The sequence below is a fragment of the Hyperolius riggenbachi genome, chromosome 4 (assembly GCF_040937935.1).
Source record: "Hyperolius riggenbachi isolate aHypRig1 chromosome 4, aHypRig1.pri, whole genome shotgun sequence".
Taxonomy (NCBI): Eukaryota; Metazoa; Chordata; class Amphibia; order Anura; family Hyperoliidae; genus Hyperolius; species Hyperolius riggenbachi.
The window spans coordinates 432,071,347-432,098,210 of record NC_090649.1 but is presented as its reverse complement, the minus strand read 5'-3'; the positions used below and the strand labels follow the sequence as shown (position 1 = coordinate 432,098,210).

General features: G+C 43.1%; 1 protein-coding gene across 2 annotated transcripts in view; it reads left to right on the top strand.

Moving 5' to 3' along the window:
- Nucleotides 1-26,864, top strand: part of SNAP25 (synaptosome associated protein 25) — a 127,097-nt gene that overhangs the window by 59,841 nt on the left and 40,392 nt on the right. For both annotated transcript variants that reach the window (XM_068232493.1, XM_068232494.1), the window contains exons 2-3: nt 9,828-9,953; nt 14,439-14,480. In XM_068232493.1, coding sequence (XP_068088594.1) covers nt 9,882-9,953; nt 14,439-14,480 — 114 coding nt within the window. In that variant the 5' untranslated portion in view covers nt 9,828-9,881. The remainder of the gene's footprint in view (nt 1-9,827; nt 9,954-14,438; nt 14,481-26,864) is intronic.

Genomic DNA, 26,864 nt, shown 5'->3' with positions numbered 1-26,864 from the left:
TGTATTCTCATTGGATGTCTTATTCAAAATATTTCCTTAAAATGAACCTGTGTAAGCGGCCAGAACTTCCTCTCTGCTCTAAAAGATAAGCAACAGCATAATAACCTTTAAATTAAAAAAAATTTCTTTGTTACAGCTGATACAAATCCTGCAATAAATCTGCAGTGTGTCTACTTTCTGCTTTCATGGAAGCAGACATAGGGTTAACATCCCGAGTTTACAAATCTGCAGTGTGTCTACTTTCTGCTTTCATGGAAGCAGACATAGGGTTAACATCCCGAGTTTACAAATCTCTCTACTCTGCTGAGCAGAGAGATCAAATTACAACTAGTGATTAGTCACCGATGAGGGGGAATTAGACATGCTAAACTCTCTAAATACATGCAGGATGCATTTCTCTCCATTTTCCTTCTGTCTCGTGCAAGAGTTCAGGTCCACTTTAAAATGCTAAGTAACTGAACATCATGTACGCTTACAATGAAACTGTACTGCTCTCTGTTTTCATGTTAATGACCTATAAGCTTTTTGTTTTTGCAATTTCTGGCCTTGGTATATGGCCTCAGGAAGTGTGTATCTCTACATTTGCCTTCCTCATTTAAGTGACTGTTGACTCGTTCGACTGTAGTTATTACCATCTTGATCTGAAAATGAAGCAAAAAATATGGCTGTCTGCTAAGGGCAATGAGAGGAAATCGCTTTCGCACTGGAAACTGCAGGTTAGAGGCAAAGAACAGTTGTACCCGCTCTAAAAAATAAATGCACCCGCCACTTTACTAACAATATTCTCCTGTATTCCTCTCTGTCTCTGGCCACCTATTCTCACTCCCGCTTACAAGATTTCTCTTGATCCTCTCCCCTCCTCTGGAATTCTCACACTCAACACATCCGCCACTCACCCTCTTCAGGCAAGCATACTCTCTCACTTAAAGAGGAACTGCAGTGAAAATAAATAATAATTTTGAAAAAATGCTTATTTTTTACAATAATTATTTATAAATGATTTAGTCAGTTTTCTATAGTAAAATCTTTCCTTTCTCTGATTTACATTCTGAAATGTATCACATGGCGACATCTTTACTGCGGGCAGTTGGAAAAAGCTGTTATTTCCCACAATGAAACAAGGCTCCCACAGTGTGATGTCAGTGCCTAGGTCCTGACATCACACTATGGGAGGGGTTTCACCACAATATCAGCGATACAGACCCCCCATGATTGTCTGTTTGAGAAAAGGTAAACATTTCTAATCGGAAAAGGGGTATCAGCTACTGATCGCCATGGAAGATGCTGGGGCTATATAAATCAATAATAACAATTTTATGTTCTGTATGCAGTGTGCTAGCTGTAAGCTGTGACATTATTATTACTCTTTATTGCATTTTATAAAGCGCCAGCATATTACGCTGCGCTGGACAATAAATAGGGATACATACAATGTTAACAAGGGATGTCATACAGAGAGCTAGCACAAGGTTATGCAACATACAACATAGCAAGGTTATACACGCAAACAGGCTATAAGATAGATGATCATGCGATTTTACAGAGATTCAGCAATTCAAGTGTGAGATAGTCCATGGGAAGGGTGTCATTGTTGGGGTCGAATCAAGAAGGACGCACTATGTGACTTAAAGCGGAATAAAACCCTGCATTTCAACTTTGCTCTAAAACAGTATTTACAACATATTATATGCAACCAGCATTTTTTTTTTACTAGACCAGCATTGAAAGGGTTACACACAGAGCTTTAAAGTTCCGTGGAGAGAAATGCAGATGCATCCGAAGTTTAGATAGATACATTTAAGTAAACACAATGTAACAAGTGAGGAATGTGACTCACTCTCTGTGTCCGGGAGCTCCTGCACTGTCAGAGTGTGTGTCACATTCCACACTTGTTACATTGTGTTTACTTAAATGTATATATCTAAACTTCGGCTGCTGCAGCATTTCTCTCCACGGAACTGTAAAGCTCTGTGTGTAACCCTTCCAATGCTGGTCTAGTAAAAATAAATGCTGGTTGCATATAATATGCTGTAAATAATGTTTTAGAGCAAAGTTGAAATGCAGGGTTATATTCCGCTTTAAATCCTTGCATAGATAAAAGCTTTCTAGAACTGTTATTAAAAGATTCTAAAAAACAGTATTTCTAGCATGTAGCAAAGCGCAGGGGAACAGACAGTCCTTCTCACGTACCCTGAGGAAGGCAAATTCAGATCAACACACTTTCTGTGGTGAGATTCAAAGGTCAGAGATTTCAAACATTCAAGCTTACAAGGTACAAAAAAGAAAACAGACAATAGGCAATTCTTTTATCATGCTTTTAACTTCATAAAAATGTTTTTGATAGAGGTTCACTGCAAGCTGAATTTTAGCCTGTGGAGCTATTTTTCTCAGAGCATAAAAGACTGAGGCAGTCTGTTAACTTGAATGCTCTTGGCCAATTCTTAAAATACAGTAAAAATCATATCTGTTCCACAATACTGTATTTGACTGCTATCTTTATTGGCAATAAAAGAACTGCATCAGTAAGAACATTGGGACACATTTCAAGTCGTCTTTGCAGCAGCAACACTCAGTTTTGGTTTTAGTAGTGAGAACAGAGTACCTAGATCATAGGCTTGATTCACAAAGCGGTGCTAACAGTTAGCACCCTGGTGAAAAGCCCCTTATCACACCTAAACTCAGTTTAGGCATGATAAGTTTAGGCATGATAAGTTTAGGCGTGATAAGTTTAGGCGTGATAAGTTTAAGCACCAACTGGGTTAGCACCGCAGTGCACAGCTGATCAAAAGTTTTGTGCTAGCAAAGTCTGGTGCACTTCGCATATAGTTTAATGGCGCTGCTTTGCGCGCAGGACTTTGCGCGCGATCTAAACTTATGTAAACTTATCACACCTAAACGTATCACGCCTAAACTGGCTTTTCACCAGCGTGGTGCAATGGTTATCACGCCTAAAGTCTTTTAGGCATGCTAACTGGGTTAGCACCGCTTTGTGAATCGAGCCCCAGGTCTGACTCTTTCTGTCTGTTCATGCAGTTGGGACATGGGGACAAGGAAGTCACCCTCTCATTCTAGTAGCGGTAAGGGCCTGAGCCCACTGATGCAGTTGTGTCCGCTTTTCAGTTACACATCAATGTTAGAGATGCTGAAAAGCGGACAGAAGCAGATACAACTGCTTCAGTGGCTCAGGCCCTAACAAGTTACCCACCATATAAAGCACCTGGAAGAAGGGGTGAGAACTGTTCCAAAATCCAAAACAAAACGAACTGCAAGTAAGAGTAGTAGGAGCTCATTACCAACCATCACCTGGCTAATAAATGGCTTATTTTAATTAACCAATTAGCAGCTGCAATACAGTTATCTCGTTTGAGATAAGTGCACTGCTTTTGACCTCAGTTGGTAGAACTCGTTGTGATGTAAATTCTCAGAATTCTCTCAGCTTTTATCTCTCTCTACTAGGAGAAAATATAGAAACTGAAAGCAGAAGTCCTCTGTTTTTTGTCTCACACTGCCCCCTAGTGACAAGTGGCTATAAATACACATTACAGCAGTACTAATTAGAAGCAGGGAAATATAACAAATAAAAAATAAAAAAGTGCTAAAATAAATTGTACTGGAGCACTTGCAAGCCTCAAAATAAATTGGCTGCTAAAGGGTTAAAAGACGCCGTGGACCTAATCCAATTTACTTTTTTCCTGGAAGATAATTTTTATCTTCTGTTTAAAATAACTTTTCAGCTCTCTGCAGTTAAAAAAAAGTACCAACAAGTAGGTGAAAAAGTACTGTCAGAATTATTTTCTTGTTTGCTGGTAGCTCAAAAGGTACTTTATTGATAACATGGGAAAATACCACCTAGGAGAAAACTTCGTAGAAAATTTGAATTGGATTGGGTCCAGTACATGGATTTGGACCAGAAATAGCAAGGGCTGAAACCAACCTAGCAAAGAGACGTTGATTCACATTGTATGGTTATGTGTTGATGATGTCTACCTCTCTGGAGCTTTATTATTATTACGTGAACCAACATCTCTGCGCAAGGTGGGTTTCAACCTTTGCTATTTCTGGTACTGCAGGTGCGAATGTACGCACTGTGTCTTTAAATTAGCCTGGACGCTCTCCCTGGAGCCGTTAATAAGCCGGATGCTACTTGGTGATGAGGAATTCCTCTTTTTCTGCCCATAGGCTAGGTGTGTTGTGACTCCCCTTCCTTGTACAGCAGCGCCCCTCCCATTCAAGGTCCAGCCCCCCCTTCCATGTGTAACATCCACGTGATGCCACTCATTCATGAACAGCTCCCTTGGACATCAGTTTCCCTTTTGCATGTGTTACTTCCCATTTGCAGCCTCCTTTTTCATATGTATCAACCTCTTAGCCATGACCAGGGGCCCCCTTGGGCTGCAGCCGCCCAAGGCCCGGGCCTTTGTGGCCTTTCCAGAAATCCGGCCCTGGTGACTAAACATACCTACGCTTTAATATCTGTTTCGACAGTTTGGTCATGAAGACAATTTACATATCCTTCTGAACACTCCCCTTTTATGCAGCCTGTTATTGATAGTTGCAATGCAACGCTTCTATTTGCAGAGGGAGCTATGGCAGAAATGGTTATAAAACTGCCCGCACCACAATGCTTTAGTGTTTTTTTGGTGTGTTTTTTTAGGGGTTTTTTTTGTAATAGTAAAGAGATTGATGTAAATGCATCCAGATACAAAGAAAGCTACATCAATCATAGAGCAGTTACCTCATGTAATTTAAAGGAACACCATCAAACCAAGTGTTCTAAAATGACAATGTACAAATAATGTCTAAGTAGCTGTGTAAAAATGTTCCTACTTTTCATGTTAAATATCAGGCAGATGCTGTAATTCATTGTGTGCAGATTTTGAAATGTTTCATTTGCAATGGTGAATCTCATTATTTCACAGGTTTTTTTTTTGCATTTCTGACTGAAGAGTTACTATATATGAAAATCCTCTGGTGTCAGGTTTCACACACAATTACAAATGTTTATGTAGCACATGAGATACATTTCCTCTGCTCTCTGCAGACAGCTCACTCAGAGACACAGGCAGCTGCAGTTAAAGGGACACTTAAGTCAAACAAAAAAAATGAGTTTTACTCACCTAGGGCTTCCAATAGCCCCCTGAAGCTCTCCGCTGCCCTCGCCATTTCCCTCCGATCCTCCTGGCCCCGCCAGCAGCCACTTCCTGTTTCGGTGACAGGAGCTGACAGGCTGGGGACGCGAGTGATTCTTCGCGTTCCCAGACACATTAGCACCCTCTATGCTGCTATATGGTATATGATATATGCTATGGCAGCATAGATAGCGCTATTGTGGCCAGGAACGCGAAGAATCACTCGCGTCCCCAGCCTGTCAGCTCCTGTCACCGAAACAGGAAGTGGCTGCCGCCAGGGCCAGGAGGATTGGAGGGAGACGGCGAGGGCACCGGACAGCTGCAGGGGGCTATTGGAAGCCCCAGGTGAGTAAAACTCATTTTGTTTTACTTAAGTGTCCCTTTAAGCTACTGAGAGCTTTCTCACAGCGGGTTAACAGATGTAGTTTGAGGGAATCTCCCCTCCCCTCATGATTAAGTAGCCCATCAGATTTGTCAGATTTGGCATCAGTGAAGTGAGAAAAGGACTAACAGTAAACAAACAGGTAAGCAGTGAAATGTATACACCAGTACTTAGCAACACGTTCCAAACAATTCCTATCTCAATTGATAAAAACATCGTAATTGTTAGTATTCCTTTAATATTAGGCCTGCGAATGTCACTTTTCCACCCTTGCCCTACAGAAAGGCCTTGTGATCGGGGATCTGCTCAATGACTTTAAGTGAATTTCTCATAGTACCGGATGGGAACTGACAGCCACATCTGTGCTAATACTCTCCCAAACCTTGAGCAGTCATTTGCTACACACCTTACTTCATGGGCCAGTGATATGAGGTCATGCTCTCTACAGGAAACCGTTTTTATATATACATCCATCATTACAGTATTGGAAGGTTATTTTATGTGGGCCCTGACTAAGCGTAACATTTGTCATGTTATTAATTTTTAAAATATTTTGCCCTTTGAAACCCAACTCCAATGAAACTTGTTGTACTTTTTGTTAGTGTAAACAGGCATAAGAACCCATTTTGAGTTTTAATTCTGTCCTCATTTTTCAGCCTTTCCCTCCCCACCCATCCTGTCTAAAGTTTGGACGTGTGTACGAGCCTTGGGTCACGTACACACACTTAACGGATGTCACCCATCGGAGATCAGAACTGGATCACCTTGGGTGACATTGCTGGGCTGGGATGCACACACACGTTTCAGCTGTGTAGCTGATCATGAGCTGTGTTGCTATGTGGGGGGGGGGATCAACGAGTTGTGTGCATGATGTCATGGTATTGGTGAGGGATCATTGTCCCTGGGGTTGAGTAGAACTGCCTAGCAGGTCACTCACGGGATGGGGGTCGGGTGTCACTGGCTGCCATACGCATGCCTGATGGTTGACTGAGGCTAGCATTATTGCCCCCCTTAGCCGACTTAAGTCAGGCGTGTGTACAAAGCTTTAGAAAGTAGGAAAATCTCTTCAATGGCAGAGATATATTTGTATAGAGGGAAAGGGTTACAATCCCTGCAAAGTTTTACATACAGTGGGTTGCAAAAGTATTCAGCCCCCTTGAAGTTTTCCACGTTTTGTCATATTATTGCCACAAACATGCATCAATTTTGTTGGAATTCCATGTGAAAGACCAATACAAAGTGGTGTACATGTAAGAAGTGGATAGAAAATCATACATGATTCCAAACATTTTTTACACATAAATAACTGCAAAGTGGGGTGTGTGTAATTATTCGGCCCCCTGAGTCAATACCTTGTAGAACCACCTTTTGCTGCAATTACAGCTGCCAGTCTTTTAGGGTATGTCTCTACCAGCTTTGCACATCTAAAGACTGAAATCCTTGCCCATTCTTCTTTGCAAAACAGCTCCAGCTCAGTCAGATTAGATGGACAGCGTTTGTGAACAGCAGTTTTCAGATCTTGCCACAGATTCTCAATTGGATTTAGATCTGGACTTTGGCTGGGCCATTCTAACACATAGATATGTTTTGTTTTAAACCATTCCATTGTTGCCCTGGCTTTATGTTTAGGGTCATTGTCCTGCTGGAAGGTGAACCTCTGCCCCAGTCTCAAATCTTTTGCAGTCTCCAAGAGGTTTTCTTCCAAGTTTGCCCTGTAATTGGCTCCATCCATCTTCCCATCAACTCTGACCAGCTTCCCTGTCCCTGCTGAAGCAATGCACCCCCTGAGCATGATGCTGCCACCACCATATTTGACAGTGGGGATGGTGTGTTCTGAGTGATCTGCAGTGTTAGTTTTCTGCCACACATAGCATTTTGCATTTTGTCCAAAAAGTTCCATTTTGGTCTCATCTGACCAGAGCACCTTCTTCCACATGGTTGCTGTGTCCCCCACATGGCTTGTGGCAAACTGCAAACGGGACTTCTTATGCTTTTTGTTAACAATGCCTTTCTTCTTGCCACTCTTCCATAAAGGCCAATTTTGTACAGTGCATGACTAATAGTTGTCCTATGGACAGAGTCTCCCACCTGAGCTGTAGATCTCTGCAGCTCGTCCAGAGTTACCATGGGCCTCTTGACTGCATTTCTGATCAGCGCTCTCCTTGTTCGGCCTGTGAGTTTAGGTGGATGGTCTTGTCTTGGTAGGTGTACAGTTGTGCCATACTCCTTCCATTTCTAAATGATCGCTTGAACAGTGCTCCTTGGGTTGTTCAAGGCTTTGGAAATCTTTTTGTAGCCTAAGCCTGCTTTAAATTTCTCAATAACTTTATCCCTGACCTGTCTTGTGTGTTCTTTGGACTTCACGGTGTTGTTGCTCCCAAGATTCTCTTAGACAACCTCTGAGGCTCTCACAGAGCAGCTGTATTTGTACTGACATTAGATTACACACAGGTGCACTCTATTTAGTCATTAGCACTCATCAGGCAATGTCTATAGGCAACTGACAGCACTCAGATCAAAGGGGGCTGAATAATTACACACACACCACTTTGCAGTTATTTATTTGTAAAAAATGTTTGGAATCATGTATGATTTTTGTTCCACTTTTCATGTGTACACCACTTTGTGTTGGTCTTTCATGTGGAATTCCAATAAAATTGATTCATGTTTGTGGCAGTAATATGACAAAATGTGGAAAACTTCAAGGGGGCCGAATACTTTTGCAACCCACTGTAGCTTCCCCTCATGTTTCTGACTACCTATACGGGAGGGAAAGGGGGAGGAGTCTATTCGCTACCTATACTGGGTGGGGGGGGGGGGGTCATCAGGCTATCTACACTAGAGGAAAGGGGGGGGGGTCATTTGGCTACCTATACTGAAGGGGGGGGGCGGCTGATGACAGTGGCCTAGTGCGGTAAAGAGTACAAATCCGGCCCTGGGTAGACTTATACTAAAATAAATTCCCTGCCTAAGTTAGTAAAAAAATCCCAGCCTAAGAGGGTCTGATATTGGAGTCGACTTATTCATGTGGTTAACTTATATTTGAGGATATACAGTAATTTTTACTTAAGCAGTTTAATCCCAGTTTAAAGCTCTAGTTCACTATCTTCAATTTTCCTTTGTTAGAAAAGCTGATTGGGTAACTATGACATTTCATCCATAATCGCCATATTTGATTAATCTGTTTCAGAGAAATTCCCTTTGGAAAAGTTAGTCACGTGACCCAAAGGTACTGCCAGCAAATATGCAGCGGTCAGAAAATGTGCTGTTCCTAGCTAGAGAGCAGTCTTCACCAGCCAGCTTCTTTTTGTGCTAAAGTAAGGTTAATGCATTGTAGCCTCAGCATATTCTTATTATAAGAATGAGATGTACTGCAGTGCTGGCCACAAAGTGTTACTCTGAGCAAAGGAAGGAAGTGGGTGAGGTCAGGTGATCCATGCATGCAGGGAGTACCTCACTGGCTCCTGCCTCCTCCCATTTCCTAACTGACTTCTTCATGTGTGAATTGGGATGGGATAGAGGTTCTGTTCCCATTACCCTATATATCATCGGGAAATTAAGCTGCCAGATATTTTACTGTAAATAAATGTACAGTTATGTGCAAATTATGATACATTACTAATTCATGAGAATTTACTATCAAATGCATTTTGAAATGGAAGAATGTAACAAGGGCGTTAATTGGAATATTGCCTAAGTAGTATGTCTAGATCTCAGCTGAACCAACTTACTACTGGCTTTACGTTTTGTTGTTTCTCAGTTGATTTTACGTTGTGGGTTTGGCCCCACTTCTGTAGGCTTGTTTTGCCATTTTTGTATACTGGTGATTAAAAATACTGTCAATAAAATGTACCTTTCAAAAGAAAAAAGCAAGGTGTCTAGTCAGCTATGTTTTAACAGGAAGCAGACCGATGGATCAAACGCTTGGTTATCAGCTCAATGTGATTGGCTAATCCTGAATAGATGAAACCGTTTATCTTTATTGACTGAGCTACGCACAGTAAATTTAATACAATACAACACAATACCAAATGGTTACAGGAAAACAGTGTGCTATTAGAGATTTTCCAAAGCAGATTACAAACAGTGGAAAATGTATTTATTTGCATGAACTAAAATAACTTTTATTTAATATGCCATGGAGATCTTTTACTAGCTAGCAGTAGATGTTTTTATATCATGTACACGCTGTGTGCTAACCTGTCGTATATATACTGTATTGACAGTAAAGTATGGATGTTTACTGGATGTTTAAATTTCAAGATGATTTTAAAATGGCCCTGAAATAACAGTTTGTTATATTTGTTACATTACAGGTCTGAGTTTCTACCTTTCAAGCCCCCCTACCCCAAAGCACACAGCCGATCACAATGGCAGACGACGCTGATATGCGCAATGAGCTGGAAGAGATGCAGCGACGTGCCGACCAGCTGGCTGATGAGGTGAGTGACACAGACAACACTACCTAAGTTTGCATGTTATCCCTGCCTTGGTTGTTGAGTTTATATGTTCACCCTGCGTTTGCGTCGGTTTGTATTTTGTCCCTGCTTGTTTGTTGAGTTTGTTTGTTTTCTATGTGTTTGTGTTGGTTTGTATGCTGTCCCTGCCTTGGTTGGTGAGTTTGTATGTTCTCCCTATGTTTGTGTTGGTTTGTATGCTGTCCCTGCCTTGGTTGGTGGTTTTGTATGTTCTCTCTGTATTTGCGTTGTTTTGTATGTTATCCCTGCCTTGGTTGTTGGGTTTGTATGTTCTCCCTGTGTTTGTGTTGATTTGTACGGTGTCCCTGATTTAGTTGTTGGGTTTGTATGCTCTCCATGTGTTTGTGCTGGTGTGTATGCTGTTTCTGACTTGGTTTTTGGGTTTGGATTGTTCTCTCTGTGTTTGCGTTGTTTTGTATGTTATTCCTGCCTTGGTTGTTGGGTTTGTATGCTCTCTCTGTGTTTGTGTTGGTTTGTATTTTGTCCCTGCCTTGGGTGTTGGGTTTGTATGTTCTCTCTGTGTTTGCATTGGTTTTTATGTTGTCCCTGCCTTGGTTGTTTGTATGTTCTCCATGTGTTTGTGTTTGTATGTATGTTGTCTATGCCTTGGTTGTTGATTTTGCATGTTCTCCGTGTGCTTGTGTTGGTTTGTATGCTATCCCTGCATTGATTGTTTGGTTGGTATGTTCTTCCTGTGTTTGCGTTGCCATGTATGTCGTTCCTGCCTTAATTGTTGGGTTTGTACGTTCTCCCTGTGTTTATGTTGCCATGTATATTTTCTCTGCCTTTGTTGTTGAGTTTGTATGTTCTCTCTGTGTTTGCATCGGTTTGTATGCTTTCCCTGCCTTGGTTGTTGGGTTTATATGTTCTACCTGTGTTTGCATTGGTTTATATGTTGTTCCTGTCTTGATTTTTGGGTCTGTATGTCTCCCTGTGTTTGTGTTTGTTTGTATGCTGCTCCACCTTGGTTGTTGGGTTTGTATGTTTTCCTTGTGCTTGTGTTGGTTTGTACACTGTCTCTGCCTTAGTTGTGGGTTTGTATGTTCTCCCTGTGTTTATGTTGACATGTATATTTTCTCTGCCTTTGCTGTTGAGTTTGTATGTTCTCTCTGTGTTTGCATCGGTTTGTATGCTTTCCCTGCCTTGGTTGTTGGGTTTATATGTTCTACCTGTGTTTGCATTGGTTTATATGTTGTTCTTGTCTTGATTTTTGGGTCTGTATGTCTCCCTGTGTTGTGTTTGTTTGTATGCTGCTCCACCTTGGTTGTTGGGTTTGTATGTTTTCCTTGTGCTTGTGTTGGTTTGTACACTGTCTCTGCCTTAGTTGTGGGTTTGTATGTTCTCCCTGTGTTTATGTTGCCATGTATATTTTCTCTGCCTTCGCTGTTGAGTTTGTATGTTCTCCCTGTGTTTGCATCGGTTTGTATGCTTTCCCTGCCTTGGTTGTTGGGTTTATATGTTCTACCTGTGTTTGCATTGGTTTATATGTTGTTCCTGTCTTGGTTTTTGGGGTTGTATGTCTCCCTGTGTTGTGTTTGTTTGTATGCTGCTCCACCTTGGTTGTTGGGTTTGTATGTTTTCCTTGTGCTTGTGTTGGTTTGTATACGGTCTCTGCCTTAGTTGTGGGTTTGTATGTTCTACCTGTATCTGCATTGGTTTATATGTTGTTCCTGCCTTGTTTGTTGGGTTTGTATGTTCTCCCTGTGTTTGTGTTGGCTTGAATGCTGCCCATGCCTTGGTTATTGGGTTTGTATGTGCTGCTTGTGTTTGCAGTGCTTTATATGTTGTTCTTGCCTTGATTGTTGGGTCAAATAAATGGTCTATTACCAGATCACTACTTATTTACATCTCTATGACTACTGTAGGGATATTAGATCCCTACCTTTACTTTTAAAAAATGATTTGTATGGGGTTCCACTTAAAATCCCTATCCCAGTCAATGAATTTGGTGATTGTGGAAGGGTGAGGACTTATTCACACTTAAGGTGATGGCAAACGCCTCTCAACACTGCTGATGGCCGCTATTATGATGTGCCTCTGCTTTATTCAGTGCTCATGAAAGCTCATCCTCGTTATTAAATTGCTGAAGGCTGGGGTTCTTTTTCTCCCATGCCACATGTCACCACCCTTGTTGCTAACTGGTGCACTGAACACAGATCTGATAGTGTTACCTGTTTAGCTGTAGACCACAGGTGTCGAACTCCACGCCCCACGAGAACTCAATCAATTGATTTGAGCTGTGCCAAAAATGTATAGGCAGTTGAGGTCTGGAGTTTTGATATCCCTGACTCTCTTTTGGGTTTTCTTGTTGTGTCCCTATGGAAAATTATTTTCTCATTATCAGAACAGGAAATCCCTCCAACAGCAAGCAAAACCTTCATGTAGAGTGGCAAAGAGTTTAAACTTTGCTCGTGTTTTACTGCTGTCTCTTACTTCCATTTCTGGCTGCACACATATCGAGCCCTGAGTCTCACTGGAGACAGAGAAGTGTGAATCACAGTATTAGGCTTCTTCTCCACTTGCTGCAATCCACTTCAAAAAGCGGATCACAGCTGTTTTTCCAGATAGTTCATGGTGCAATGATGACGAGTAGAAAATGTAGGTTTGCGCGATTGTGTTGCATTGCTTCCTAGTGGCAAAGGAGCCTTATACAAAAAAACAAACAGATGTTCTGTTCTTCCTCTACTTTCCCTTAATGAGAACAAAAAGAATGCATTATTGTCTGTGTAGTGAGTTGTTGGAATGGGAAGGTCTGGAGTCACCTTCCACCTGTCCCTGGCCAGCTGTTTAATGTGAATGGATAGATGTGTATTCTAAGCACATGGCAGATGGTGCAGGTGAACATAACATACTACTGGGTCTCTCTGCTGTATATAGTAACAAGAGGGGAAGAGAGAAAAAGCAGCCTACATAATGGTTCAGACATTTTTTTTTTATCTCTGTGTAAATATGAAAAACTGCAGTCTGAATATGGTATTTATGCAACTGATGTCAGTGTTTATATTTGTCAGGAAAAGGGTCCTGTGTTATTTAAACATGCTGTTGGGAGAGCTAATACCACCCCCTAAGCCTCTATGCATTCCACCTAAACTCTTGTATCTGTGCCCCTTGTCTTTCCACATCTCAGCCCCCTAACCCTATCCAGTCATTTGGGCCTCCATCCATCCTACCTAACTAACCCCTAGTCTCTGTGCCCCTTGTCCTTCCACATCTCCGCCCCCTAACCAGTCATTGGGCCTCCATCCATCCTACCTAACCCCTAGTCTCTGTGGCCCTTATCCTTCCACCCATCCACCCCCTAACCCTATCCAGTCATTGGGCCTCCACGCATCCTACATAACCACCAGTCTCTGTGCCCTTTGTCTTTCCACCCCTCCACCCCCTAACCCTCCCCAGTCATTGGGACTCCATGCATCCTACCTAACCCCTAGTCTCTGTGCCCCTTGTCCTTCCATCCCTCTGCTCCCTAACCCTCCCCAGTCATTGGGCCTCCATGCATCCTACCTAATCCCTAGTCTCTGTGCCCCTTGTTTTTCCACCCCTCCATCTCCTAACCCTCCCCTGTCATTGGGCCTCCATGCATCCTACCTAACCCCTAGTCTCTGTGCCCCTTGTTTTTCCACCCCTCCATCTCCTAACCCTCCCCTGTCATTGGGCCTCCATGCATCCTACCTAACCCCTAGTCTCTGTGCCCCTTGTCTTTCCACCCCTCTGCCCTCTATCCCTTCCCAGTCATTGGGCCTCCATGCATCCTACCTAACCCCTAGTCTCTGTGCCCCTTGTCTTTCCACTCCTCCACCCCCTAACCCTTCCCAGTCATTGGACCTCCATGCATCCTACCTAATCCCTAGTCTCTGTGCCCCTTGTTTTTCCACCCCTCCATCTCCTAACCCTCCCCTGTCATTGGGCCTCCATGCATCCTACCTAACCCCTAGTCTATGTGCCCCTTGTCTTTTCACCCCTCCATCTCCTAACCCTCCCCTGTCATTGGGCCTCCATGCATCCTACCTAACCCCTAGTCTCTGTGCCCCTTGTCTTTCCACCTCTCCATCTCCTAACCCTCCCCTGTCATTGGGCCTCCATGCATCCTACCTAACCCCTAGTCTCTGTGCCCCTTGTCCTTCCACCCCTCCACCCCCTAACCCTCCCCATTTATTGGGCCTTCATGCATCCTACCTAACCCCTAGTCTCTGTGCCCCTTGTCTTTCCACCCCTCCATCTCCTAACCCTCCCCAGTCATTGGGCCTCCATACATCCTACCTAACCCCTAGTCTCTGTGCCCCTTGTCTTTCCACCCTCTGCCCTCTATCCCTTTCCATCAATTGGGTCTACACTGTGCTCGCCTCTTCCCTCTATGCAACAGTGATCAAAATAGGAGAATAAATTAAATTTAGTTTCACTTATATGTGCATCTTATATGTCTAATGTATTTATCTGTTTATTTTTCAGTCACTGGAAAGCACACGCCGAATGCTGCAGTATGTTGAAGGGGTAAGTATTTAAATCAATATATGATTTCTAAGTGACTCAGCAAACGGACATTATTATGGACATAATCCCAGAGTCTTAAAGAATACCTGAAGTGACACCTGACATGATGAGATAAAAATCTGTATGTATAGGCCCAATCCTACAGAAAACTAGCTTGTGTTATTTTTTTCCTTTTATGTTACTGTAAAGGTTAATGACTCTAACTAACAATTGCCCTGTAGCTGGGTTGCAATCTGCACAGTTATTACAGGGCAAAAACCTCCTGTGTGGCTGACAAAACACTTGTGAGAGCAAGGGAGCCCAGTAGTTCAAAATGTGTCTGTATGGGAGCTGAATAAATATTATCATTCACCTGAGGCTGTCAAAACTTCAGATTTGGATTTTTAACCTCTTAATCCAAAATAAGACTATGGTATTCCAGGAAAGCCCCATGTAGGGTTAAGATACATTACAGACTATAGATACATTTTTTTATCTCATCAGTTTTCCACTTCAGATTTGCTTTTAATATTTGTAGTACTTGATCTAAAGTGTACTTTTAAGTGCAATTGCTATTAGTTATTTTGTGTTTGTGAGTGAGGAACACAGAAGAGATTTAGAATTCATAGTGCAATAATCCTATATAATAAAAATATAAATAAAGAGTTGCTGTGTCCTCCACCACAGCCTGCGTCCGCATCAGAGAGTTAGTTCTGCGAAGTACGTCAGAAAGGGACAAACCATGTGAGTGGGCGTCGTAAAAGGGAGGAATTGTGGGCAGCGCAGAGAACTCCGAGTTATTTAACAACGGTCAGCCTTATATTTTTTTCCAGGGCATAATACAATAGCACTGTAAAGTTTCCTTGCCCAGGGAGCGCATAGCAAATTTACCTTTACCTACAGTGAAAAGGTAGAAAACATCGCGCAATTAGAGCGGCCATGTAACCTAGGTAGTGTTAGAGTTGTTAGAGTAACACACGCTACGCACAGCAACTTTATCATGCTTTTGTGAATATGGGCCTTTGTTACAAGTACAATTTACTTTTAACCTCCCTGGCGGTAATCCCGAGTGTAGCTCGGGCTAACCGCCGGGAGCTCAATGCAGAGTGTAGCACGCAGCGGGCACTTTTACCCACCTCCCAGGGATGCAGATGGTGGTAGCCGTTCTCCTTCCTGTCCTCCGAGGCTCCGAATCACTCTAGTGAGATCGCTGTCATTGATCTCACTACAGAGTTACAGTACCACCTGGAGGACGGAGGTAAAATTGCAGAGCTGGAGCCTAGGAAGGTGAATGATAGCAGGGGCTTCTGCAGAGACTCTGGTGGCATGATTTTTTTTCCTGATTTTAGGGTATGAAACTTTTTAAAAGACCTAAAATCCAGAAATATTCATACCACCAGGGAGATTAACGAAAGTAGAATTTAACCTTAAGTGGATTTGCAGCTGTTTTTATATAGACATTTTCTAAAAAAATGTTTTAGGTACAAGCCAGTGGCGTAGCAATAGGGGATGTGACTACAGGCAGACCCTTGAACCAGAGGAGCCCATTAGGGGCCCTCCCTTATCCATTTTATTAGCTTTTCATTGGTGCTATGCTTGTAATGAACACATCTATATGTGCATTGCACAGTGGTAAGCGGATCCGAGATGAAAAACTATAACAAGTAACTTGTCTATATATCTTATCTAAAGTTTAGATAGTTTACACAGAAAATCTAGCTGCAAACAGCTTTAATAGAATATGATTATTTCTTCCTGTAATACAATGACAGCAGCCATGTTGTTTGTAAACATTACACAGAGGCAGGCTTATCTGTATCTTGATCACTAAGCCTGTGAAAAAAACCTAATCCCCCCTCCTCCCTCCTCCTCTCTGCCTCTGAAATCAATGGCTAGTAACACCTCCTCCTCCTACTGCCCAGACTGAGCTCCCATGAGCCCTTGCTACTGCCAAGGCTCTCTGAAAACCTGTGAGCTTGGTTTATTTAGTTTATAGGGAATTAGAGTATTAAAAAACAAAAAAAGTATTTGGCTTGAGGAATGCCCTATAAACAATATGAAAGGAACACAATTATGCAATTAGTAAAAGTTCACCTCGGATCCACTTTAACTGTTTCCTTACTCAGAGCCAGGACATGGTCCTCCAGCACCCAAGACTGAGACACCAAAGTGCGCCCCTCCATCCCTTCCACCCCAGCCATCACACACTGATTGCTATTAGACTAAGAGGCACCACAGGGCCCACAACCTCCCCAACACCTTAATATCTAGTTATATGGCTTGCAGTCACTGCCATGTATCCCCTTTTCTTATTTCTTTATGCATCAAACACAATTAGGAATGACAGCTGAATTAATTCTGCGCCCCTCCTACACTGCGCCCTGAGGCTGGAGCCTCTCCAGCCTATGCCTCGGCCCGGCCCTGTCCTTACTAATTACACCTCTCTGCCACTGAAATTGTCCTTGTTCGGTTTTGGGGCTTCATATCAATAAAGTTCTTGAGGCCCCGTGTAAAACTCGCAATGGGGCCCCAGGCTCCTCATTTACGCCACTGGTACAAACCATCATGTTTATTCCCCTATACCAGAGTAGCCCAACCCTATCCTCAAGGCCCACCAACAGTTCATGTTTTGCAGAAAACCACACACATGCACAGGTGGGGTAATTAGTGTCTCAGCTGAGCTGATTAACCACCTCTGTGGATTTCCACAAAACATGCACTGTTGGTGGGCATTGATGACAGGGTTGGGGAACACTGCCCTATACCACCTGATTGTAACATTGGATTCAGTACCATAAAACCATAAATATTACATAATGTTTCATTAGCATGTTTTGTATCCCAGCATTCGGTGGCACAGTTGTTTTAGTGGAGATTTTCACTTTGAATCAGAGATTGAGGTGTAGGACGAGCCAGTCTTGTCTGCAGTGTCCATGCCTCTCTGGGCTCTTGACACTTCTTCTTAGTGTCTTGTATAACTGCAGGACATGTCATTGTGTCACTGTACATCTTTATACCAGTCATTATTTCTAACATCGTCTAAGGCTTTTCTTTCTCTTTAAAGTTATTCAGAAGATATAAAACATGTACTCACATAATACGCATATTTTTCCTCTCCAGTTTTCATTTAAAGCAGCAGGGACAGCCATACATACAAAAAAAAACCACATACTTTATTGTTCAAATTATAAGGCTCACTTTTTCTCCCACAAAAGTGAGGAAAAAAGTCACTGCGCCTTATAGTCCAAATGCAGCGAGTTCCTGACTTGTGAACGCCTGTCAATATGAACCTCCAACCCGCCGCACTGTCGGGGACTCCCTGTACTGTGCCCATGCCGAGGAGGACACAGGGGGACAAACGGAGGACACGGGGACACAAAGGGGCATATTGGAGGACACAAGGGATACACACAAGCAGGGCCGGGCCGAGGCATAGGCTGGAGAGGCTCCAGCCTCAGGGCGCAGTGTAGGAGGGGGCGCACAATTCATTCAGCTGTCATTCCTAATTGTGTTTGAAGCAGAAAGAAATAAGAAAAGGGGATACATAGCAGTGACTGCAGGCCAGATAACTAGATATTAAGGTGTTGGGAAGGTTGTGGGCCCTGTGGCCCTCTTAGTCTAATAGCAATCAGTGTGTGACAGCTGGGGTGGCAGGGATGGAGGGGCGCACTTTGGTGTCTCAGCCTTGGGTGCTGGAGGACCTTGTCCCGGCTCTGCACACAAGGGAGACACAAAGGGGCATAGAGGAGGACACAATGAGGACAGAGGCAGACATATGGGGGACACAGGAGGACACAAGTGGGACAGAGGAGGATACAGGGAGACACAAGAGGCACAAGGGGGCATAAGGTGCAAAGGTGGCGTAGTCCACAAGATTCCCCTTCACCATGGATGCACCAGGTTTAGTATATATACTTTTTCTCTGGTTTTTGTCCTCAATCTAGGTGCGTCTTATGGTCAGGCGCATTTTATAGTCTGAAAAATGCGGTATATAAGTAGATAGATACTTGTTCTACTGTCCATGCCTTTCCATGTCTTGATTCCAGTGAATTGCATACAGTAAATAAAAAGAGAACTGTTCCAGGCATGTTTCATCTTTACTGTCTCTGACTGAAGCCAATACTGGTGTCATTTACTCCCTTACTCTTTTTTTTGTTCTAGAAACTGCACTGTCATATCTAGCTTGCTTTGTAAACACATTTGAGCACAGCATAGAATGTTTTTCAGCAGCTTTGGGGGGGGGGGGGGGGGTGTATTTCCCTTCACAGCCTCCTTTCACACTGAACTGCCCTCAGCCAATAAGTGAGGAGCAGGAATGTGGGATGGTAAGGAAAACAAGCTTCCCTCTCACGGGCAATTTACCAGTATAGAGCTAGGCTGACTGAGATAAGAGTCATTACAGCAGAAATATGTATAATTATATGCAGGGTCAGGATGTAGACTACATAATAAACACAGAGCAGTGGGTAAATGGAATTTGATTTTGTGGATGACAATCCCAATTTAAAAAGAATGTAAAAAAAGAAAACACTTCAAAGTCTCTTTTATTTACTGTAACAATAAAGACAAAAGAAGAGTGCCCAATATAGTGTAGTATGCAAAACAAGGAGTTGAAAATGAAAAGTATATAATGTATATACTCACAAACGTGGGTTACCACCTAGGTAACCACTGTATAGGCAGGTGAGGAGATTAGACCTGTCCTCATTCAGGATTAAAAGTCGCTCTCTGTAGATAAGGAAAAATGGGGATCAACCCCTCCACCAGGGGTGGAAATTGGTAAGGTAAGAGTAAACAGAGGCGCCAGCAGGATAAAAGGTTCTAAAAGGCTTAAAATCCCTCAGGAGGTGGTGGTGGACTCGCCTCCCCGAAGCAGACAAGATACCGTTAGTTTTATGACAACAGGTGTATTAATATACTGTCCCAGAGGCGCTATTCGTGACCTTGAGACTATACTGTGTACTCCTATCTGTTTATTGCCTGAGGAAGCGGGAACATACCCGTGAAACGCGTTGCACTGTTTGTTTTGGAGTATATTAATAAACCTGTTGTCATAAAACTGACGGTATCTTGTTTGCTTCGGGGAGGCGAGTCCACCACCACCTCCTGAGGGATTTTAAGCCTTTTAGAACCTTTTATCCTGCTGGCGCCTCTGTTCACATTTATTTACTGTAAGTTTTTCTTATTGACTATTGTCAATACTATATAACTATTGCTTCATCATGTGGCATTATTAGTACACCATCAGAACATTCTGTCTGTTCTTGGGTGCCATGTACTGACTGCTCTGAGAAGCTTGCTAGTCTGTGGTCGGGAATGACCAGTGCGCCAAGCTAGCAGGGTATTTTTTGCACCCATGAAAACAAACTGTGCTACTCAGTGGCTTCACTGATATTGGAAAATATTCCTGCCTGTTTGGTGTAGCTTATTCTATCTTAGAATGTCTTAACATTTCTTCCAAATAGCAGTCAGATGAGTTCCCTGGATCTTAGGAAATAAAATTACTGATTGGCTGTTAGAAGTCACTCTATCCTTATTTTACTGCTCTTTCCTGTTTTATTTCCTGTTCATTTCCTTTAGTAATGTCAGTCACCACCTACATCTTATATGAGCTTCTAACACACATTGCGCTAAGGAACAGCTTTAATTATGATTTAGGATCAGACCTGCTCCGAGGTGATCCCTAAGTAGCTGATCAGCAGGAATCCATAGGGGGCGTGTCCACCTAGTATTGCTTCCCCTGCCCTACTACTAATAGATTTCCAATCTCTTTAGAGAACTAGAAAAATACCTTTAACATATACTAGTTATAGTTCGGGGGTGTGTTTATTAAACATGTAGAGAACACCACTTTTTTGTTCTCCACTTGAAACTTGATTAAAGTGGATCTGAACTCTTGTACAGAAGGAAAACATAAAGAAATGCACCCTGTATGTATTTAGAGAGTTTAGCGTGTTTAATTCCCCCTCATTTGCGTCTAATCACAACTGTAATTTGATCTCTCTCCTGTGTCACCTGACTGCTACGACAGATAAGCTCATTTCAAAGCACGGGATGTTAACAATATGTCTGCTTCCATGAATCAGGAAGTAGAAACTGCAGATTTATTCTAGGATTTGTATCAGGTGTAACAAAGAAATATTTTTCTGTAAAGGTTATTATGCTGTTGTATATCTTCTAGAGCAGAGAGGAAGTTCCGAGGTCAGGTCCGCTTTAACGCTTTCATAATGTCATATTGCAACGGTTTTTCAAAAGATTTGAATTTCTGTACCACATTTACCCTAAAGCATTGGTCCGAAGCTTCGTTGCGAAAATCTTAAAATTTAAAACACATACAAATAACAAGTTTCTTTCTGAGTTAAATGAGCCATAAATTACTTCTCTATGTTGCTGGCATTTACAGTAAGTAGTAGAAATCTGACATTACCGACAGGTTTTGGGCTAGTCCATCTCTCCATAGGGGATTCTCAGCATGGCCTTTTTTCTTTATAAAGACATTCCCTGAAAAAGATTTATACAAAGATGCTGACCAGCCTCCCTTCTCACCGTACACTTTTTTTGGCAGTTGGACGAAGGAACTGCCATTGATTAAGTGTATTTTGAAAGTAAAGAAATCCCTGTGAATCCCCCATGAGGAGATGGGCTAGTCCAAAACCTGTCAGTTCTGTCACATTTCTACTACCTACTTTAAGTGTCAGCAACATAGGAGAAAAGTAATTTATGGCTCATTTTACTCTGGAAGAAACATACTTCTTAATTGTACATTTTTACATATATTCAATACAATACAATATTTTCGTGACAGGTCCTTTTATTGTACAGGGTAACCGATCTTCTTTTGAGACTGTTAGACCCCTTTTCCAAGGACAGCTGAACTGCGCGCTTGTCAGGCAGTTCATTGCAGGCAAGTCAGTTCATTGGCCTTTATCCTGTATAAATGTAACTAATGGCATTTACGAAGGGATTGATATCAATGGATGAAGTAAAATTTGCCTTTAATCCCAGAAAATAGTTATATTTTAATATAAAAACTGGACTAATAAAGGGGTAAGGAGATTGCCTGCTGATCTTCACTTAGTTCATGCAGCTTCCCTATAATATCAATGCATCCATCCAGGGCCACCATCAGACATTTTGGGGCCCCTCACACATCATCAGGCCTGGGCCCCCCTCCCACTGGTTGCTGTACCTTCACTTGCCACCCCACCCCCGTGTCCGTGCGTAAAGTGCGCTGCGGCGTAAAATGTGCATGGCTCTGACACTGAAGAAAGCGTCATGCACAGCGTGATGCGGCAGAAAGTGGGCGTGACCATGACATGTTGTGGGTGGAGCCAAATACTAGCAAAGTACAGGTAGTCCCCGGTTAAAAAATGAGATGGGGACTTGTAGGTCCGTTCTTATGCTTTATCCGTTCTCTTTTGTCCCCCTCTTTTCTCCCTGTGCCTCTTTTTTCCCCCTGTGTTACCTGTTGTTCCCTTCTGTCTCAGTTTGTTCCCCTGCCCTAGCCAGGTATAAGCTCGTCCCCCTGCCCTAGCCAGGTATAGGTGCCCCCAGTGTAGGTATCCAGGCATAGGTGCCCCCAGTATAGGTAGCCAGGTATAGGTTCCCCCAGTATAAGTAGCCAGCTATAGGTGGTGCCCCAATATACTGTAGGTAGCCTGGTGTAGATGTCCCCAGTAAAGGTAGCCTGGTATAGCTGGTGCCCCAGTATAGGCGAGCAATATACAGGTGCCCTTAGTATAGGTATTTAACTATAGGTGGTGCCCCGTTATAGGCAGCCTGGTATAGTTGCCCCCGGTATGGGTGGTGCACCAGTATAGGTTAGCCAGGTACAGGTACCCCCAGTATAGGTAGCAAGCTATAGGCACCCCAGTATAAGTAGCCAAGTATAGGTGGTTCCCCAGTATAGGTAGCCAGGTACAGGTGGTGCCCTCAGTAAAGGTAGCCAAGTATAGGTGGTGCCCCAGTATAGGTAGCCAGAGATAGGTGGTGCCCCAGTATAGGTAGCTAGGTATAGGTTGTTCCAGCCCCAGTATAGGTAGCCAGGTATAGGTGGTGGCCCAGTATAGGTAGCCTGTAGCCAGATATAGGTGCTGCCCTGGTATACAAAGTCTGCTGTAGCAAGCTCACTCATCTGCTCCCCACGTTCAAGTGCTGATGTCACTCTTCTCTCAGTGCTGGAACACGGTGTGCTGGTTAGTGTGCCACAGGCCCGCAGCCAGCACACGTGGCCCTTCCAGCGCTTTGGGGGGGGGCCTAGGGCCCTCAGAAGCCCTGGGCCCCTCACTGCAGTGTCAGTTGCCCCCCCCCCCCCTGATGGCTGCCCTGCATTCATCTATACAACCTCTACTGTGTGGTGTCTAATAATTGATGCCGTCAATCCATCAGTCTTGCCTAAAACAAGCTCTTTAAAAGCAGATATTCCTGGTGAAAACGACGTTTACGGCTGTGCAAATAAGCAGCTTATGATATCTTTCTGTGACAGCCGCTAGGTCAATGAAAGATTTGTTCAGTTTTGTGCAGTCAGCTGTTCAAGCTGCTAAAATTAATGATCACTGCAACTCTAGAGCCTGCCGGATTCGCGTCACCGGCCTGCGCATTCACCCCTCCCTATTAACCCTTTCAGGCTGCCTCTAGAGATGTGTATCTTCCATGTGACTGTGTAAATAACTGCATCAGGGGCGTATCTGGGTAATAAAACACCTATGGCAAACACTGAAATCAGGGGCGCAACTAGGAATAACCGGGCCCCCCCCCTGCAGAAATTCTGATGGGAGAGTTTGGCCACACATCGGCAGGGAGGGGGGAGATGTCCCCCTGTATAAGTACACCCCAGTATAGGTAGTTAGAAATGCCCCCCAGTATAGGAAAGGTGAAAGGTGCCCCCCCAGTAAGGTTAATGAATGGTGTCCCCAAGTATATATAGCTTCCCCCAGTATAGGTAGTAAGCAGTATCCCCCAGTATTTCAGTGCAGCATGATGGGGGAGGGGGCAGGCATGGCGCCCATGGCACTGTGGCAACAACAGCACTAGCCATGCCTGTACCCCTCTAGATACGCCACTGGACTGTTTTGGTTTTGGTTTTTGATTCACCCATTACTGACAATGATCTGCCTCCAGTCTATTACATCAGTGCAAAGCCTGATTACCGTTTCACAATCTCCAGGTGGCAGGCGCCACTCTCATAGTAGTGGCTACAAAGGACAACAGAGGTGTTTGAGACAAACATCCTAATCACAGTTAGTCGTAGATTGTCACTTTAATAGGTACCTGAAGTGAAATCCGAGATGATGAAATAAACATGCATGTACAGTCCCTACAATGCTGCTTAGAACTTCTTTTTTTACTGCAAGGGTTAAGAATCCAGAGATTTGTACAACAGTTTCTTTGCAGTTGGACTGCTGCAGTTGAACTATATTGGAACACTCACAGATAATTGGGGCTGATAAAAATCTGTGTGGCTAAAGATGCGCACATGATGTCACCCTTCGGAGCGGCACGTGCATGATGTCATAGCAGGCAGGGAGCGGCATCTTCAAAGGAGTTGGCCGTCGTTTGGCTAAGTTGATCCCTACATTTTTTCATTTTTTTATGTTGCCAAGCGGTGGGGAAATGCAGGAATTTAAATCCTCCGGAAACTGAATGAGCATCCCTACTGCTGACCTCACTGGTGTGATCAGACACAATACATTGATGTTTCCAAGCAGTGAGGATGTTGCCATGCAGTTGGGATGTTGCCTAGCAGTGGGGATGTTGTCAACTGGTGGGGATATTGCCAAGTGGTGGGGATGTTAACTAGCAGTGAGAATGTTGCAAGCAGTGTAGACATTGCCAAGCAATGGGGATGTTGCTAAGCAGTGGGATGTTGCCAAACCAGTAATGATGTTGCAAACTGGTGAGCTGTTGCCATGCATTGGGGATGTTGCCAAATGTTGGAGATATTCTCAAATGCTGGGGATGTTGGCAAGTGGTGGGGATATTGGCAAGTGGTGGGGATGTTGCCATGCAGTAGGAAAGTTGCCAAGCGTTGGGGATGCAATCGCGATCGCATTCCATAGTGGAAAAGAGCCCTAAGGATGTTCGCAAGCAGTGTGCATTTGAATTACTAAGTGAGTGACATGATAGTGTGGCCACTATTACCTGGATTGAAATCCACCAGACAGCTCTTTTTCACCAGAATACCATATAATAGGACATACGTAAGCTGCCTCTCATATTTGTATACACATTCTGGCTTTGATCCCATGCTCTTGCATTGTGCTCTCTCTCCCTCTCTGACAGGTAGGTTCAGGCTTCTCATGTCCCCTGCTATTTCATCTTCAAAGGCTAGTAACTGTACAAAGGAAGCTCTATAGCTTCTGTCCTGATCAGAAAGGCTTTAGCTGAATGTTACATTGCTGTATCAGATTGACAGAAGCAGAGGACGGCACAAATTGTTAACAGAACAGTATGCAAGAAGCCATTTATAAAAACTGGGGCAATATAGGCACCCATTGCAAAACAGTCGACAGTAAAATCAGTTTTTTGTTTTTTTTTAAATGTGCATCTTGAGTAAGCCCACGACACTACTGTTAATATAGCCAGTGGTGTAGCTAAGGAGCGGTGGGCCCCGATGCAAGTTTTACAATGGGGCCCCCCAAGCACTCTATACATAACAATTGATACGGCGCACCAAAACCTGCCAATGGCAATTACAGTGTCAGAGGTGCAAGAAGAGGATGGGGAACAGTTTGTTAATGATTATCACTATTCAAAGTATCTATAGAAGTGATTATTATGAGCACAGGACTAATAGAGAGCTAATACTGCAGTTGAGGGAGGGCTCTTCGGGGCCCCTCTGGCCAAGGGCCCCGATGCGGTCGCAACCTCTGCAACCCCTATTGCTACGCCCCTAAGCTAGAACCAAGTTGTGAACCTCTGGCATTTAATTCTCCTGCAATTTTTGTAACAAAAGCAGTACAATTTTTTTAAGTGTTTTTTTATATTGTAAGCATTTTTGCAGATCGCTTGCAAGCTGTCCGCAAGCATGCATACAATATAAAAAAACATTCTTTTTTAATTTTTTTATTATATTTGAAAACTGAGTTAAATGCAAAGAAAAGAAAACAAGGCGGATGTGGATTAACTCAATAATGAGAAATTGATATATATAAATATAATTAATTTCAATAAGCACAGGCAATGCGTTTCGTGAGGTGCTCTGCATTTGGCTTTTGAAACCCTTTGGCATTTTATTTGGCGAAACGCATTGCCTGTGCTTATTAAAAATTAATCATATTTACATACAGTATATTTATTTGTCATTATTGAGGAAATTCACCTCCCCTTTTTCTCTTTTTTTATTAGTTTTTAACTCAGTGTTATACATTCCTGGGCGCCTCTTACCCCCTATGCACCTGAACTGAGAAGGATATGGAGGCTGCTATATTTATTTCCTTTTAACCACTTGAGGACCGCAGTGTTAAACCACCCTAAAGACCAGGCTATTTTTTCCTAAAGTACTCATTAAAAGTATATTCACTCATTATATCCTTTTACTACATAGATTTGGTAAGATTGTACAATTGAGATTCTATCATTGATGGGCACTTTTAGGCTTTAGAAGGGGGATTATGTTGGGCAATGAGGTAAGGGTTGGCAATCAGAAAGGGAAATGTGTTAGGTAGGGAGGTTATTATTATTATTATTATTTAGTATTTATATAGCGCGGACATCTTCCGCAGCGCTGTACATAGTATATATTGTCTTGTCACTAACTGTCCCTGAGAGGAGCTCACAATCTAGTCCCTACCCTAGTCATATGTCCTATGTGTATGTATCGTGTAGTGTATGTGTTGTAGTCTAGGGCCAATTTTAGGGTGAAGTCAATTAACTTATCTGTATGTTTTTGGGATGTGGGAGGAAACCGGAGTGCCCGGAGGAAACCCACACAGACACGGGGAGAACATACAAACTCCTTGCAGATGTTAACCTGGCTGGGATTTGAACCAGGGACCCAGCGCTGCAAGGCGAGAGCGCTAACCACTACGCCACCATGCTGCCCAGGTTAGGGTTAGGGTTTAAAGGATACGCGAGGTGAGAGGTATACGAAAGCTACCATATTTGTTTTCTTTTAAACAATGCCAGTTGCCTAGCAGCCCTGTTGATCTTCTGGCATAAGTAGTGTCTGAGTCAAAACCCTGGAACAAGCATGCAGCTAATACAGTAACACCTGAGTCAGCTGGGTCAGAGTACCTGATCTGTTGCATGCTTATTCAGGGTTTATGGGTAAAATTATTACAGACACAGAATCAGGAGGACTGCCAGGCAACTGGTATTGTTTAAAAGGAAATAAATATGGCAGCCTCCAAATATCTCTCACCTCGAGTATCCTTAAGTGATTCTGTTAGGCAGGGACATTAGGGT